The sequence below is a fragment of the Seriola aureovittata genome, chromosome 5, assembly GCF_021018895.1.
Source record: "Seriola aureovittata isolate HTS-2021-v1 ecotype China chromosome 5, ASM2101889v1, whole genome shotgun sequence".
Taxonomy (NCBI): domain Eukaryota; kingdom Metazoa; phylum Chordata; class Actinopteri; order Carangiformes; family Carangidae; genus Seriola; species Seriola aureovittata.
Window position 1 is genome coordinate 5,764,272 of NC_079368.1, and position 18,419 is coordinate 5,782,690.

The 18,419-nt window shown below is 43.0% G+C and overlaps 1 protein-coding gene across 4 annotated transcripts in view; it reads right to left on the reverse strand.

The window, feature by feature from the left end:
- Positions 1-600: 600 nt before the first annotated feature.
- sema4c (sema domain, immunoglobulin domain (Ig), transmembrane domain (TM) and short cytoplasmic domain, (semaphorin) 4C) overlaps positions 601-18,419 on the reverse strand; it is a 99,074-nt gene continuing 81,255 nt past the window's right edge. For all 4 annotated transcript variants that reach the window (XM_056376227.1, XM_056376224.1, XM_056376225.1 and 1 more), the window contains 8 exons: positions 15,444-15,619; positions 13,073-13,217; positions 12,302-12,515; positions 9,158-9,273; positions 7,112-7,269; positions 6,518-6,609; positions 3,669-6,235; positions 601-1,866 (listed from right to left, as the gene is read on the reverse strand). In XM_056376227.1, the coding sequence (XP_056232202.1) occupies positions 5,340-6,235; positions 6,518-6,609; positions 7,112-7,269; positions 9,158-9,273; positions 12,302-12,515; positions 13,073-13,217; positions 15,444-15,619 (1,797 nt within the window). In that variant the 3' untranslated portion in view covers positions 601-1,866; positions 3,669-5,339. The remainder of the gene's footprint in view (positions 1,867-3,668; positions 6,236-6,517; positions 6,610-7,111; positions 7,270-9,157; positions 9,274-12,301; positions 12,516-13,072; positions 13,218-15,443; positions 15,620-18,419) is intronic.

An 18,419-nucleotide genomic window follows, 5' to 3' on the forward strand; every position in this document is an offset into this window, starting at 1 on the left:
TAATTGTTACAGCTGATGGAGGTTATGTCAGAGATGTGTCAGCGTGTTGTAGCTGGTAGTTTATTCTCACACACTAATACGATAAGCCTCACACTAATCTGTAAACTGCATGTGTGTGCTTATTTACTTCAAACACAAATATGTGGATATACTGTACATAATTTTGTCCCAAACAAAACTTGTTTAGGAATAATTGACTTAAATTATAATATGTCTTAAACACTTTCTAATGTTTACCTGAATGCTACTTTGTAAATATGTGTGAGAGGAGCTGTGTGCTGCACGTCCATAAAATTTGGAGACTGAGAAAAGAAATCAAAATTTAATCAGCAGAGATGTGCTGACTTTAGGTCCTGTATATGAGCCAAGCTCCAAAAACACAAATCCTACATTTCCCAATTTCCATCTTCTTTTAGTTAGAGCCTCTGTGTCTTGGTAAAGACTCGCTCTGAGAAGCTCTGGCAGAGATACATCTGATAGCTATAACACAATCTGGGTTATTTTCTCAGAGCCACAGAAAACATTATTATAACTGTTATCATAGTCTGAGCACTTCCTGTGACCTAGACTTCTTTAACAAACGAACTCACACACCTGGAGTATATCTCTATTTTTATTTGTGTATATATACACTTATAAAAAATAAGGACATATGTACAATGATAATAAATATCAACATGTTTGTACAAGTGAAATAAGTTACTTAACATATTTTAAAAACAAACATAAAAGATCAATTACAGACGAGCAAAAATGGGGCCAAAATAAAATTGGGGTGATAATAGAATAATACAAATATTAATGTGAGAAAAACAGCAGAACTTTAAGCCTCGTGTGAGAGAAAATATTACAAGCAAACAAATGTGTACGAGGAAAATGCACATAAAGTGCATCACACATGCATTTTTTTTCAAGTTTGAGATGTGTTTTTCTTTATCTTTTTAGTTTTTGCAACATGTTATATTAAAGTTAAAGCCTGATTGTAAAAGGGAAATATATTAAGACATAACCAAGTACCAGTGTAAAGAGCGAATGTGTTTTTAGCATTCTGCTTCAGGGAAATTAATACTACAAAGAGGGCAGATTTTAGTCCCGATCAGCAGCTACTTATTTGGTTTTTCAGGAGCTGACAAATTAAATAATGGGTAATGTTTTGGTACATCGTTCAGCCTTTGATAAAGTGAGGGCATAAAGAATTGGATCCAGCAGATCACGACTGACATGTAAACAGGAAGCAAACAGGAAGTCCATCAGCATCGAGCCTTTTCTGCGTTTTGCTTGAGGGAAAAATTTAGCTGCAGATTAAATATGCAGAAACGGTGCAGACATCAGCTCAGTGTCGGAAAGAGGACGGACTGCTGAGATTTAAATATCGATCTGGAATCAAATGAAATTAATTTAAGTATTTTCAAAAAGAACAAAAGCAACTGCAGTCTACTTTGGCTTATTCAAAAGGTGAAGAGGCACAGAAAAAGTAAACATGTTGAAATGCAGCCATGAATTCCTGTACAATCCTTGAACCATAAAATCAGACATATTTAGTCGTGTTTTTTTTTTTCCAAAGAGAGCATTAGTTTTCCACAATATTAGTGTCTGTAAAAGTCCAAAAACGATCGATCAAAATGATGCACTTGTACAGGGATGATCATATCAAAGATGTACAGTCCACTTGCAGAGGATCATGCAACACTAGGATGGAGTGCTGATGGCTGAGTACCTCTTCAACGTTGGGATCATATTTGATATTCTACATCTCTCTCAGCGATCTGTACACAGTGAGGCAAAACAAAGCATTCTGTCCTCTCCTTCCTTCTTGCTGTGCTCCTCTGGTCCCAACAGACACGTCCCAAAAAACAAAAGCCACCACTGATGGACGAAGCATAGAAAGAGGACAAAACAGTGTAAAGTTAGTAACAGCAAACAGCCACAAAGTTAGGCACAAATTTGACTTCCATATGTAGTTTTACCTGGATTTAACATTTTCTTGAAATTAGATCAGAAACTAGGTTGTACTTTGTAGGACATAATCACCATGGGGCACTTTGGTCTGTTTGTTCTAAATCATTGTAGGTGAATAATAAAAACATAATATAAAGATACATAAGGGTATATGAGACTTTTGCAACTATGAAACTAATGCTATGTAGTAAGCTACAGTATATCTGCCAGTTCTGAGTAGGAGACTGGAAAGAAATTGGATGAAATCTGTGAAAGATTGAATCATTTTCATTTTTAAAAATGTTCAGGCAGTGTGCCGGCACTTTTCTTATCTTTTGCCATGAAAGCAGATTTTGTGATGCACCTGCCCTTCAAGACACAATAGTGCACAAGGACAACGTTTGATGAGACATTTTGACCTGTTGGTGGCGCGAGATGAAAAGTCAGGAGGATCACAGAAATTGCTATAATTCATGCTGAGAGGAACATGAATATCTGAACCAAATTTCATGTCCATCAAATATTTGTTTAGACAAACATTGTTCAAGAACATTTAAGACTGACCGACCAAACATCCCTAGAGCCACACCGGTGGCATCGGCCTGTCACCACCAGGGACAACTTTCCCTCCTCTCATATGAGGTGCAAGCAGTAGATGATAGGATGCTGCATTCAGCTTAATACATACTGATTTGAAATTTCCAGAATTAACCAGGTTAAATTAGTCATATTGAGTTTAAAGGCACTGCACTGTAATTGCATCGCTTTATATTTTTATTACATGATTATTTATCTTATTATATGGCTATTCTCTTCACATCACTCAACAGAAGGTATTACCAACAGATCAATGATGATTTGTTTTGTCTCACACGCTTATTCGCTTTCTTGCTGAGCGTTAGATGAGGAGACTGATAACACTCTCATGTCTGTTTGCTAAATATAGAGCTGGAGCCAGGTTAGCTTAGGTTAGCATAAAAGCTGGAAACAGCGATCCCGGCTCACTCTGCAGCAGAGGCGTCCCTCTCCATCTTTAAGAATCTCTTGAAGACTCATCTCTTTTGAGAGCACCTTCTCTCCTAACACCTCTAATACCCTAACTAGCACTTACCGCGCACTTGCGCTGCACTTCTTTACCTGATCTCCTTGCACTTTGTTTTATTGAACAGATTTAGTACTCGGTACTTACTTCAATGTCTCCTACTGTACTGAAGCTTTAGTGCTGCCCTTCACTTGCAAGTTGCTTTGGATAAAAGCCTCTGCCCAAATGTGTAAATGTACACGTTCTGTCTTGTTTCTTTAACCCGTACAAAAACAATAAAATGCAGTTTGATATGTGTTGGACAATTTCTTGGCTGGGAACAGTGACTTCCTGGAGTCCGTAACTTGACCGTCTTTTTCATACTTTGGTTCTTGTTTTGATTAAACAATCAAAATATGAAGTGTTATTTAATGAGCTTGTTTTTCCCTGCTTTAAGTTTTTATGGCAAGTAAAGCTAACTAGACCACGGCTGCAGCTTTATATTCATCTAAATCTCAGCAAGAAAGCAAATAATTGTATTTCCCAAAATGCTGAATTATTCCTTTTAAAGATAAGGTCAGCAAAGGGACAGCCAGATAAATAAACAAAATAATTTTAACACTACACTGAGGCAAAAAGCTAAATAGGAAATCACCAGAGGTTATAATTTTGCTTAAATCTGCATGAACTCAATAAAGTGGAACAATACCTGTCACTGGTTCATGGCTGCTTCCCGCCTGCAGCCGGTAGTTTTTCAGCACAGCAACAATCAGTCTGTCTGTCTGTCCATTCATCCATCAACATTGTGGGTATGTTCTTTTTGTGTTGGTGTGTTTTACAGTGCTCTTCCTCTGTATGAGTCCACAGTAGCCCTGGGTCAGTCTCTGGGCATCGGTAAGAGGGAGGGGTTTCATGGGGGTTTAAGGGTGCGTCACAAACACACTCTAGTCCAGGATGGTCGGCATTCAAAGGACCGCGAGCGTGTGTGAATGTGTGTGTGTGTGTGTGTGTGTGTGTGTGTGTGTGTGTGTGTGTGTGTGCGTGTGTGCGTGGGAGGGGTAGTTTCTGTCTTGTCAGTGCAAGTTACCGCCCTCACCAAACACATAAGATATAAAGCACTTATTGAGACATCCAAAGCGGTCGCAACAGTGAGGGTTCAACTACATTCTCCATGCCTAATGTCTTCATGTCAACTTCAATTTGGAATTAAGTGTGCAATTATTGTTCTGCTGCAAAGAGCTGAATGCAAACAGCCTTTTGTTTTCTAAGGAGATGAGTCCAACGTCCAACAGAGCCCAACCGAAACACATATCTGTTCTACACCGTGTTAATGTAATGTGGAGTGCACTTGTAGTATATTGGACTCGAACGTGCGTTTGAAGGTCACCGTGCAGGGCTGAACGAGCCGTGTAGGCTTGCTCGCCCTCACATTGTCATTCACAGAGGTGAGCCGTGAGTCACTTGACAACCGCTTGAACACTGCTGTAGTCCGTAAGACATAGAAAAACAACGTCAAGAAAAGAACAACGAGAAAAGTCTTAACAAACCAACCATCACAACAAATTAAAGTGGAAGGGATCGAGGACTTTCTCCGTGGGTAAATACAATGTGGGGGAAAAAAATACAAATTGAGCAGAGAAAGTCTTGAGAGATTGTCCTTCATTCGAAAAACCCCATTGCGCCTTTCACTTCAATTCACTTCATTTTCCATTTAATTTCCTCTCTCTTTGTCTCTCGCTCTCTCTCCTCCCCTCTCTGTCCCAGAGAGCTCCTGCTAAAGGGACGTGATTGTCGTCTTGCTTTGAGATTAATTAGTCTTTTTTATACCGCTCTCACACTCATGGCTCACAAATACAAAAACGGAAGACGCGCTTCCAGTTTTTTTAAGTGCAGTAAGCTGAAAAAAGTCTCAAAGGAAAAGAGGGACAGAGAATCAGTTCAATATGTCCGGTACGTTGCACTTGCTGTTCCTCAAATGGTTTCAGCACAGGGGCTAAAAGCCTCGCTTGTTCCACTCAACGTAAAAAGAAACGTGCCCTTCAGTAAACGCTCTGTGTTTGATTTCCATACTTGAGGTGTTCTCTGCGTTCAGCCTTATTAAATACACAATTTACACAAGTGGCGACGTTGCCCAGAACACAATAATTACAGGAGCGCATGTTGGCGAACGCGGTGTATGAGTGTGTATATTTAACATGCTGTGTGCTATAAATGTCTACAGTGAGCCAAACAGGCATTGGCAGAGCGAGAGAGAGACAACATGGGGAATGACAGCTTGTCACTGAAAGAGAGAGAGAGAGCAGGCATCCTCACGAGGAGGGAGGTAGGTTGGTTGTTTTTGTTTTTCCAACTCAGGGAATGGAGACGGAGGAGGACAGGCCTAGACGGACGACTCCTCTGGGTTGGCGTCGGGCAGCACGCTTCTCTGCTGCAGAGTGCGTCTCAGCTCTTCCTTGAAGGGACTGGAGTAGTCGTTCCCGCTCATGCCGAGGCCACCCAGCCCGCCGCCCCCAGCGCCAGCACCGCTAGCCCTCTCCTCCCCTGCTGTGCTCAGGTTGAGGCGGATGTAGCCGTTGCTACCGGAGCCTCGGATGTTGGTAAGGCTGAGACGGCTGGGGGAGTGGATGGGCTGGCCGGGAATGGCGCTGGGAGACGCCGTGCTGCTGACGCTAGTGGGTCCCAGGGCGTGGCCGGGAACGATCTTCAGTGATCCGTCTGAGTAGTAGTAGTTGGCGCCTGTTTCCCAGAAGCGGTCCTCGTCGCTGGGCATTTTGCTGGGCACGAAGGTGGGTGGCTCCTTGGGCAGAGTGATGGGGTACACCAGGGTGCTCTCAAGAGGCTTCATGTCGGCTCCCTTTCCGAGCGCCAGCTTCAGCCTCCTGCGCAGGTAAAGAGCTGCTACAAGGAGCAGCAGGCACGCCGCCCCGAGGGTGATGACCAGCACCCAGAACAGCCCCATGCTGCTGTCTGGAGCTCGGGCCTCCATGAAGACCGGAGCGCTGGCTACCACGGCCACCTGGTAGCGCTCCGTCTGAAACTTGACCCCCTGCTCCTCAGAGTAGCAGATGTAGCGGCCGGCTTGCATCTGGCCTGCTTCGGGGACGACGAGGGCTTTGAGGGTCCGATCAAAGCGTGGCCCTCCGGCCTCGGGGTCTCCCAGCTGGAGCTCACGGTCATTGAGAACCCAGCAGGGCTGAGCCAGGTTGGAGACCAGCTGGCAAGGCAGCACCATGTCAGACCCCACGACCACCGTTACGTTCCTCAGACGGGAGTGCTCTGCAGAGAGAGAGAGAGAGAGAGAGAGAGAGAGAGAGAGAGAGAGGGGAGAGGTGGAGGGAAGAGTGGACAGGACCAGGGGTTAAATATCAGCCACATTAATCCCAATTCATATTCCACAGCAGCCAATTCTCTTCTGCTTAATTCAATTTATTCAGCTCAATCCAAATATATTCACTGAGTCCAGCTCAAGTCCTCTCTCTTTATGTCCCAATCACTTGCTTTTGCACTGACAGCCAATTCCCACATGGGGCCACTACTGAGGTGTGGCCCCGTACTCACCAGGGCTCGGGATGGAGACAGGCTTATCGAACTTGGCTTTTCCTCGGCTGAACCTTTCCAGCATGAGGTCCTGTGACAGGGAGGAGGTGGACCTGGAGAGGAGAGGCCAGAAAGCAGAGCAGAAGATTAATAATGTTTCTAACCCGAATCTATAGAAAACACATCAAAAAAACATCTAGACAGTTTTTTAAATGTAAACATTTTAGCTACAGATAACCCTGAAATGCACTCAATTAGACAGATATTTCAGCCTTTTAGTATAAAAGATCTGGGAAATATCATCCTCCCCTCATATGCAGATGCTTAACACAATGTGTCAGTATGGTTACATTTGTTTCTCAAGGCTGACCGGAGAAATCATAGCATGCGAGGAGCAAGGAGTAAGGAGGAGCTTATTGTATGGCGCTGCTTATATGTATCCAATCAAAGCATTAGCATGGGTGTCTATTTAAAGGACACATAATATTTAAATACTGTTCCAAAGGCCTGATAAATATTTGCAATCAGCATCTTCCTTTAAAATATCAATACCAAGCCTGGTGTGAGTCTCGTATAGTATAGTCTATAGTATGAATGCATGGGTGCACGTCTCACCCGCGGTGGAGGTCGATGCGGACGCAGGCCCGACCCTCGCTGTCCCAAGCGCAGTAGGGGTCCCGGGCAAGCAGGCAGTCTGGCTGAGACTGATAGCGGCTGCAGTTAGCCAAGGGCAGCTGGAGAACTTCTGAACGAGAGCCAATGTACAAGTACTTCTACGGAGAAAGAGAGAGAGACGAAGAAGTGAGAGCGAGAAGACAAAGAGCAGATCCAGCCATCCATCCAGAGACAGAAACCAGAGAGATGAAAAACAAGAAGAAAGATAAACAGAGAGAGGGAGTGAGGGACTCAGTTTGGGGTTAGAGGAGATAATGGGATAATCACTCTCAATTACAATAACATTCACTCCCTTGACCCTCTTCCAATCCAATCTGGGTTGCTCTCTTTTTGCAAAAGCTGTTATAAAATGTCTGGTCGCAGCTAAGCCAGCATTAATGAGATAAGCAGTGGGCTTTCGGGCTGGGAACACCCAGTCAAAACTGCATCGATCGGTGGACATGCCATCGTAGAGCCACGGGGACACGGCCGGTGTCAGCACGCAGGCTCAGCCGACGACAGGGCCGGGAGATTGAGAAAACAACAGGGGCAGAGGTTCAATTCCCCACCGCACTGAAGGATTGTAATTAATGTTATTGTGAAGAGGGCTTTGGATCCACGAGGTGACATTTGATCTGAAAAAGGGGCGGTGTTGATAAAAACATCTGCTGAGTGGCATCAGGTCAGTGGCGCTGTGCGTTCTGCCTGTCAATGGATCTGTGATAACAGTCCGGCAACAAAGACAAAGTACCACTGTTATCCCTGAATACCAATGAACAGGTGAGACAAGAGAAAGGTCAGCTATTGGACGTCCAAAACGTCCTCTGAGGAATACGATCAAATGAAGAACAGACGTTGCCAGATGTGCTGGTCAGACAGGAGGTTTGCAACACAACAAAGGAAGTTTGTGCAATGTTTTCCCCCGAGAAAACCATTAAGTTTTACCATCCCTCAATATCTGAACACCCCCCCCCACACACACACACATACACAAACTTTTCTGACTATGCTGTTACATCCAACAACTTCTGTTACTTTATAAAACAACCACGCCCACTTTACCCTGTGACTAGATTTCCAGGGTTTGAATTGCTCTCACAAACTCTCTTTTTCATGCTTTTAAACAATTTTCTGTCAATTTTCTGTGTTCAACAAAATTGAATCCCTTCTAGGAAAGACCTTCTGAAAGTTTGTCCCCATACAGAACAATAATCACATCTCTCCCCTCTCTATGATACCTAGCTTTTCACTCCTGTCCTGCTGTGGAACGCCGATAAACACTTTTTCCTTCCGATGTGGTTTGATGACACAGACTAGTTCTTTTCAAGCATATCCTTTCATTTTCCTTTCGTTTAGCATTTCCATAAAGTTGAGGGACTCGTTAGATCCACCAAACAATCCTTCACCTCTGTGTATAATAGAAAAAGAAAACGAAAAAGGAAGTAGCCAGCATTACCTTCCACCAGATCCTGATATTTTCTGGATCTGCACCAAACTGTACAATTCAATAGATCTCCACCATTAATATGTCTGATTTTCTACATCAAGATCCAAACAGTATTTCCTGAGAAACTGATGAAATTGTTGATGTTAAGGAAAGTGATACAATATATCTGGATTTGCCCCTTTAACTGGATCTGTACCAACAATTTAATGGGTTCTTCCTTATCAAAACTGATGCAGCAGAGGTTGAGACATCCTGATGTTTTTTCTCTACTAGTTCAGCTCCTACGATGCTGGAATGTGTCCTTTATTTAAACTGTGAATCTGTGTGGTAACATCTTTAAAACCACAAGCCCCCAGTCAGTCAATGTAATGCAGTCTTTCCATTGAGGATTTGTAGTGTAGATAACCTGTGTGACAGAGATAATTTTCTTGACTTGACAGAGCCCCTCCAGGGCCACACAAGACATTATACACCTGCTTTAACACATGATTTCAGTGTGTAAATCTTTGGGGACAAATTCCTGGAAACAACTGGGAGACCTCTTATCCTTGTTTCCTTACCTTGGAGTGGGAGATGGTCAGGCTGTCCACTGGCTGGGGCGTCTCAAACAGCTGGATCTCCTCTATCACGTGGGCCTCGGAGTTGAGGATCACCACTCTCTGCAGCCAGCCCTCCGCTGCAGCACAGGGAAGAGGAAAGAGGAAAGAGGAAAGAGGAAAGAGGAAAGAGGAAAGAGGAAATAGGATTCAGTTCACTTCACATCCGTTGTGTTCAGTCAAACTTTCAATTCCTCTTCACTTCCCTCATCCCCTCAGGGCGATTTTTCATGGCATGCATAAAAACATATATTTTCAAACAAATAGCTTCAACACTCGGCCGAGTCCCAGTACAAACTACCCAGAAAACACACACACCTTTGACAGCCGAGCAGTTCATTTATATACCATAGATAGATGAGAGACTATCTACAAACACACACACACACACACACACACACACACACACACACACACACCTGTGACTGCACTCTAGCTCATTTGAATAACAATGATATGCTATGATAAATTTACCCATACACGTATGACAGCACACCAGTCAATTTGAATATTAATGACCTGCAAACAAACACCTGTGACTGCACAGGATTTTACTTAAATATTGATGAAAATATTCACCAACTCACACCTGTGACCGCAGAGGAGCTCATTTAAATATTAATGATGAGTTATTATGATATACAAACACACTCCTTTGATGCCATAACAATTTATTTAAATATTAAAAGCATAAACTCATGGTGTATGCTCACAAACACTTTCCTCACTGTGGTGATTGCCAAAAAATACTGACTGTGCTCCGCAGCTGCTGCTGGTTCATGTTGTACCTTGCGATGCCTATTAGCCAGTCTATAACTAACCCGAGGCGATGGCTTTTTTAAGGTTTAATGCTTATTTTTGACTTGTCACAACAGGGAAAAAACGCAGGCGAAACTAATAACATTAATGGTATTTTGGTGCTCCAGTAAGTTGTGACAGACAGCCGGCATTGAAACGGCAAGAAGGTCTATTAAAGACAAGAGGAAAGCGCTCTCTGCAGAAAATGTTAAGTGTGCGGTCACATACATCATAACAAATGCACACAGCTACAGTGCCATCAAGTCGTCTGCAACTTTCATCATCTTCAATTTGTGAAACTTTAACACCGGCTGCACTAAAATTTCATGCTACTGTGCACCTGAGAAAGACAGAAAATGAAAAAGAAAACAACCTCCGCTGACAGAACTTACAGCTGCAGACAGAAACTACTTAAAGGTGAATTTAAAACGAGTCGAGATTCTGTTAGTGGCCTTTTAAGACCTTGTTTAAAAGTAAAACTATCAGAGACTGAGGAGATCCTGTGTTCCTTTCATGTACGACATTGTGAACAAGTGTAGAACTCCTGTGATGAAAGGTGTTCCAGGCACAGCTGGTGGGGCGGCCATGACGCGTGTATCTATGTATAGCGTTACATGCTGACATGTGCTTCCTCGTGTGGTCCTCTCGATTAAGAGACTGTCACGGATAAAATGAAAAGCAACCCTTTCGCCAACAGGAGGCTTGAGAGAAGGAGAAGAAAAAAAAACACACACAAACACACAGACACAAATACGGCATAGCAAGCAGTAGGCATATCATCACACTCGCCTCTTGCGGCTTCAGGGACCAGTGTCAGCTAATCCCTCAATCCTGTAGCCTGGTTTTTCAGAAAAACAGTCTCGGCAAGCGCTCCCCTTCTCTCTCTTTTCACATCAGCTGTCGCTATGCTGCAGCTAATAGCTAATCAAGCCCGCAGCCCAATTGGCACGATGAGCGCGCGTCTGCCAGGGGCCCTGTTGAGTTTGTGCTGTGAAGCACGACAAGCGGGGATGACTGCACTTGGCTCAGGGAGTGTGAGTGCGTGTATCTGTGTGTGTGTATCAATTTGTGAGTGTGTTACCCCTCTGTGTCTGTGTGTGTGTGTGTGTGTGTGTGTGTGTGTGTCTTGGTTGGCCTCCCTGCTTGCCAGCAGTGAAGCCCCGAGTCCGCTGTTGTCACACTGTCAGTTGCCACAGTCACTCTGCTGCTGCAGTGGTCTGAATGGTAAGTAGCTGAGTCTCTCTCCATTCATGAGATTGGCTGCATTCAAATTCACATTCCCTGAAATCCACTGTCAGTTCTGTGTCATTCAGGATTAAGGTTCTGGGAGGGCCAGCCGATCCCAGGTCCGCGCCAAAACAGGACACCTGCATGCGGGCCCGATGGCTCCTGACTGGAGATATTAATTAAGTCGCACATACGTAGTGTTTCATTTGATGCATGAAGATGGATCTCAGCATGCAAATCAAGCCCTTAATTGAAACCCAGCTGAAGTGCGGCCAGATGGCATGTTGTTCTGTGCCACCATACCTAATGCCAGTACCTAGTACCTGTACCTGCCTGCTGCCATGGCCTGTAAGCTCTCATCTCTTCAACACATGCAGCTCCCAGCAACCCACACACACACACACACACACACACACACACACACACACACACACTCAGCCACAGTTGGGGAACAGCCAAATAAGAAGAAAGGCCACTGTGCACCTAGAATGTGTTTTTCACTGCCACATTGAGGGAGCACCATACTACAGGAGGTGGAACAGGAACACCTTATACTGTGTAATGCAATCCCACACCACAACCCCTGCAAAACACGCTAGAAACTGTGACATAAAGGCTTTGTCTCAAACAACTTGTTATGTAACTAGAAAAGGCAACATTTTCTGGATAACATTTGCACGTGCAAACAGTGTGAACGCAGTATCTTAAACTGTGCACTGTAAATGGATGAAATGTCAGTAAGCTGAAGAGCTGAAGAGGAAGAGTATGTGACATGACTGCATGCAGAACACGCCAATGTAAAAGTTTGAGGAGGTCCGAAAAGAGCAAGAAACTTGAACTTCGATGACTGAAAAACTACGAAAGGTCTGAAAAAGCTGAACTAATACGATCAGAGGGCAGACAGTGGTGGTATGAAGTCTCTGGGTGAACGTGTGAATTAGTATGAAGAGGTTGGAGTCAGACTGTTGATGAACATTCACTGCTTGATTTTTCCTGGCTGATGGAAAGCTGATATTTTTCAATCACAATTTTTCAATCACCAGTTGTTAATGCCAGGAACAGGGGCCCTCGTGTAATTTGTACCTGTGCCGATGAAGAGCATGTTGTACGCCCGCTGGTCCAAGGCGCTGACCCGATCCACTGCCAGCCTGGTGAAGTTGACGCCCTTGGTGAGCAGCAGGGGGCGAGCCAGAGCTTTGTCCTCCATCAGTGGGTGCTTCTTGGCAAAGTTGAGCGTGGCGTCAGGCAGCTGCAGAGAGCTGTTGTAGCCGTTCTCCCTGTCTGAGTTAGTTATACACTGCAGCACAGACAGAGGAGGACGGAGAGACGGGGGGGAGGGAAATGGAGCGAGGGAAGGAACCGAGGGAAGGACGAAAGGAAGGGAGAGAGGGGTCAGGAGGGAGAAAGAGGAAGAGGAGGAAACTTTTTAGCTGCAGCTGGCACAGGCTGGCATGGTTAGTTGGCTTGGAGATGACTGCCCTCCTCCTCTCTTCTTCTCCATCTTTCTCTCGATCTTGCGCTCACCTCCGCCTGCCATTACATCCCTTCCTCCGCTTCCTTTCCTTTCGTCCTGGTTCATTACATCCTTAGCTTTTTTGTGTCGTGCCAGCTTTTGCTGCTTTTCACTTCCAACCCTACCCTATGCCACGATACTTCCCTCCCTCTCGCTCTTATTTATCCACCCACCCATCCCTCCTTTTATAAAGCAGTTAAAATAAATAAAATAAGCAGGTGCATAAAAAAATCAGGGGATTACATTATGAAAAAGTAACCATTAGCCAATTTCTTGCTCCCTGAAGGTGTTTGGAAATATCTGCATCATCAAATTTCACATCTCACGTGCCAGTTTCTTACCGATCCAGGCCGTGGGACGGGGACAGGACCGCTGTAGCGTCCCCACCTCTGAGACGCCTCCCTGTACTCCTTGTAGGATCTTTCAAACACCTCCTTCACATCACCAATCAGGTACTGGCACACAGCCGACACATCCACGTCACCCCTGAAACGCGGTGGCAAAGTGGGGAATTAGTGATGTGGAAATAAAACTGAGACAGATTACCCGCCACAGTCAACAGCAGCCACACTAAGATGGAAAAATGTAAGATAAACAGTACGGAAGAATGAAATAGCCTCCCACTGTCTGTCAGGTCTGTGTGATTCCAAACAATATTTGTAGTAATCACAGGGCAATACATAAATATTAACCCTAAAGCCTAAATTTTCCTTTATTTAGTGAAATGCAGTGATTAGATGTGTCAACACGTCTCCACTCTTTCTGCAGCGAAGCAACTTGATGCACAAATTTAATGCACTGGATTTCATAGGCCAGTGAAATCAATCAGTTGGTGCTGAGATTGAGCAAACACATTTCATTTAAAGGTAAGGTCAGGGGTATGGGACCTTAACTTTTTTTTTTTTTCAAATTTTTTTTTTTTTTTTTACATCCCAATTTCAGACTCCAAGTGAAAATAAAATTGTGTATACACATACACATAACCGAGACACATCAAATCATACTTTTACTCCTCATCTCACAAACAGATTTGATTTCCGTGCTGATTCACTGGAATGAAAACATCTTTTTTTAAAATGTATCTCTCAAACTAAATCACCCACATACTGATACAAAGACATAAAGTTATGAATAAGATGGGCTGGCTCTTCAGCAGGATGCCTAGTAGACAGGAAGTAGCAAACAAACTCCCACAATTACAGTGTTAATGCGGTCTTTCACTGAGGTACACTGCTCCAATTCAGCTTTAAAGGCAGACTGTGCTGCTGCTATGAAATGTCAGTTTCTTTGAAGGCTATAAACAGGAAAAAGGAGGCTGTGTCCATTAATTCATATAATCTGATTTGTCCTGTGAGGGGAGAGCTTTTCCAGTCTGGGATCAGCACTGTTAATGTGTAGCAGTGCCATGGGTTTTATAAGGTGAACGTCAGAACCAAAGGACAGCATTGAAGTCTTAGCAAGTTAAAAAGCCAGCCCTGCTCAGTCAGATTATGGCTTGAACTCTGAGTCATCATTTACATAATGTCCAATTATCTTAATGTTATCTCTATCAAAGCCAGGGGGCTTTAAGGAATCCCCAGCGAGTCACACAGGCTTAGGCTCTTTTTTTTCCAGCAGCTGTAGGAGCTCTGAATGAAGAAACAAAGCCTGAAGTTCAAAGCGGGTTCACTTTGCGATATGATATCTTATTGAAGAGCACAAAAGACGCACATCAAAGGGCACTGCCCGGAGACAGAGTCTGCCTCCAACTTTCCTCCCAAAGAAAACCTCCTGCCCTCGCTCCTTCTTCTTTGTTGATAAGTAACTCATTAACACATGTTCTGTAGTGGTCCAACAAATGCCAATCTTTACTCCACTAATAATGCCACAGCCCCTTATTAAAACTAAGTTACTGTAGTCAGCGCTTCTAATTAGTAGTTTCATTATCATGCTTCCCCTTCAGATTTGTTCTCTCCATTATAACTTTAAATGAAAAGTTTATTTTATCCCCCTACACTGATTTTATCAAGATAAAAACAGCCAGTGGACACAGCAGAGTTTGTTTTCCCTGATCAGCCTCACAAGTGCTCAAGAGAAGTAATTCACCGTAGACGGGTCCTGAAATAACCATTGTTCGGATGAATTTGTGCTCCCAGGACGAAATAAAGTAGTCAATTTGAGTAACAGTAAAACTCAAACTGAAAGGCATAACAAGTGAAAGTAACATAAATTGTGCTCAGAACAATACGTCAAACATCGTGAGTCAAAAGGACTAATTTAACCAGCTATTTTCTATGGAAAGTTTTTAAAAAGCATCCAATGAAGTGTTTTCCTCTTCATGGATTATGAATGAATCTGTTCGGAAAATGGTTTCACTGTCATCTCAAACAACAACATGAGACAAGAAATCAGTAATAACACCAATAAAACATGTTCAAGCACACTTGAGTTGTATCCACTTCAAATAACTCACATTAGTGTCAGTTAAAGGGCTATTTTATTAAAGGCCCAATTACACAGTAAACACCTAATCACACAAAGTGCATAATTAGAGCCTTAATATCAGAGCGACTGGCTGACCCATGATTTTAATAAAAAGTCCAGTATCTGACATATTGGCACAGTGATGTAGACTCTTGCCCTGACAGCAGATGGCACATGTAGTAATTAAATCGCATTTGCTGAAACTGAGTTTCATCTACAATCTCCGTTACAGTGTCTGCTCTGACTCACCACTGGGCGTGGAAGATGCCGTAGAAGGTGGTGCTGCGCCAGTCCTGCCCGGGCAGCGTGAAGATGGCCCTCAGGTTGTTGAAGGAGACGTAACGCTCGGGGAGGGAGCACTCCAGCCGAGCCTTCTGGAAGGTGGTCCACTTCTTCTGCAGGGTCCTGGTACCACCCAGATCCCCCTGAGACAGGACATATGAGGTCTTATCAGTGGCTGAAATGGATTTTAGATTCTTAAAAGTTCCACTCCAAAACATGTTTAGTTCATTGTTACTGTACTTGGATTTTAAAGCTGTCAAGGCTGTTTTCATATATTCATTCACTCTAGAGAGAAGGGAAATCTTAAATCTCCTAACTGGTTTAGAAGCCTGTCATGGCCCAATGTGCAACTTACACAAGTGTGATGTGGAAACTTGAAACCTTCGCATTCACTGAGAATGGACCTTCAGTGAAGAAGGACACATCTTTTGTCCATCACTTAAACTTGTGAAATAAAAAAAAAAAGTTTGCATATTCATAGATTCTAGCTTTTTCAAAGAGACAGAAGACCTGATGTAAGTTGAATAATCTTTTTTTGTAGGGGTAATGACACGTTTTTGCGGAGGAATATCAGACACATTATTAATTAAAGCTTATAATTTTTTTATTATTCTTAATATTTTAAAACATGCCTGGAAGGGGTCTGCAGTTAACCTGTGCTGCCTCACTCTGCTCTGCCCTCTGCACCATGTGTGCAACATGTCCTTTGCAATAATGTGGTGTATTTAAAGAGCAGCTTCACAGCAGATAAGAATCTCGCTCGTCCTCGGCCTGTGGCGCTTTAACTTCTCACTGTGCCGCAGTGATGTAGATGCGTACTCTCGGGTTTGGTTGGTACGCTGTGACATCACTACTGGGTGTGATTAGACGTGCAACAGGCTTGAAGAGGACAGAGACACAGTACTTTTAAACCTTTTATTCTGTGTCTCTTTATGCTTATGAATGTCCGCCTTTCATTAGCTTCACCGTCACCTCATCAACACCCATTTACATCCATTGTATACACTGTATTCTACATAAATCAGGGTTAGGCCAATGGCTGACAGTCGTCACAATGTTGAGCCCAGCATTGGGACCATCCACCCCTGCTGTTGGGACCCTGAGAAGTTCAAGGGTACCACTGAAATTCAGGATAAATAATAATATTCAACTGTACAAGAGAAAAAGGAAAATGATTGACTGAAAAGTGGCCCATTTGGCATATATGTCTCATTCTTATTATCCTCAGTGATTGCAGAAGCTGTAAAAGTGGAATTAAAAAATGGAAATGCTCATATTAAATTCTTGAGTTATAGACAATGCGCTGCAATATCAGCAGGATGCCCTCTATTATTCATTGCTCCAGTACACATCATGTGTGAGCATCTGTTTCTAATTTGATTCAAAGAGCTTTATTGTTCATCACAGTGCAGACATTAAAGGGCACTTCCTATAAAACAGTGCATATATTGTGCACTTTAATTCCACACATCTCCTCAGACCGTTAACAATCTGTATCTGTTTTGCTCGGTTTAAAGGTTATTGAGATTACACGGCTGCATGCGTAACTGTAACATGACACTAAACCTTTGTTGTGTTTGCTAAAAGGTTACTGAAATCATACAAAATTAAAAAGAAAGCCCCTAAAGTCTCAAAAACAACAAAAACACCTCTGATGTCTGGCTATAATCGCTGTGGTAACCAAACCTAATCAGCTATGCTAACGAGGCCATTCATTAAGCAAATTAATGCATTAATTACCAAATAGATCTATGTCAATGTAATTGTCTTCGCATAACACATTGTGAGTAAACTGTCATGTTGTTGTTGTGGGTTTAATTAAAGTACAGCGCAGTGATTTTCTCTCTGCAGCCTGGTATCAACATAAACTCAGTATTTTGAAGTATGGTGTTTTTGGTTTGAGTAGTTTATTTGAAAATCCCTTTTTTTAAAGTTATTTTTCAGACTTTTTTGCCTTTTTATTATAGTCACAGTGTGAGAGACAGGAAAGTTGGGCATGACATGAATCAAAGAGCCACAGGTCAGTCTCACACCCAGACCACTGGAATAAGGACTAAGCCTAAATGGTATGTGCTCTAACAGGTGAGCCACCAGGGCGTGAGATAGGCATCAGATGAAATCTGATATATATATATATATATATAGAGAGAGAGATAGAGAGAGAGACATAGATATAGACATAGACATAGATATAGATATATCCAGAACAAAAATAGCTGATTCCACCACCACCATCACCTCGCTCTGCCGTGGCAGATGAAAAGAAAATGCAGGTTAATTCAAATTTGCTTGAGGATCAGATGGATGCGTTCAGCCTGGAAGTTCAGTGATGACAAAATGAAAAAAATGTGAGTGGTTTTCAGTCTGCAAGTGAAAACTGGAGGTTCCTAAGAAATTTCAGCCCTCTAGAGAAATCCTGTGCTCAAGTTCATGTGAACAACAGTGCTTCCATTTAGCTCTGAAGAAAGCTCTGTTCTCTCTGTTTTGGCAGTTTGCATGAAAGTCACTAAAAATAGAGCAAGTGACACTGTATCTGACCTGAAAATAAAGCAACATCCTGTTAACTTTTCTTCATAAGTAAGTGACATCAGGCTATTCCCAGTGTGCCTCATCAGATTTACGGATATACATATATTTACTCTTCATATATAGCCGTAAAACAACTCTATCAGTTACTTATCTATCTGGGAAACTCCTGTTGAAGTCTGTACGGCCAAAACTGCTAGCGAGTGCTGTCTCACATTATTAAGTGCTCAGAAACAGCTGCCAAAACAGCTGGAGGAAACAGAAAACAGCTGATTCCAAGCCAAGTGTGCATGAAACTATGATTCTGCAGTCAAAACTTTGTGCTCACAAATCTGTCCCTGCACTCTTTTAAATAGTCACCTGCAGATTGATTACTGTTTGAGTTACTTGTGCTTTTCTCTAGTTTTTGTCATTAAT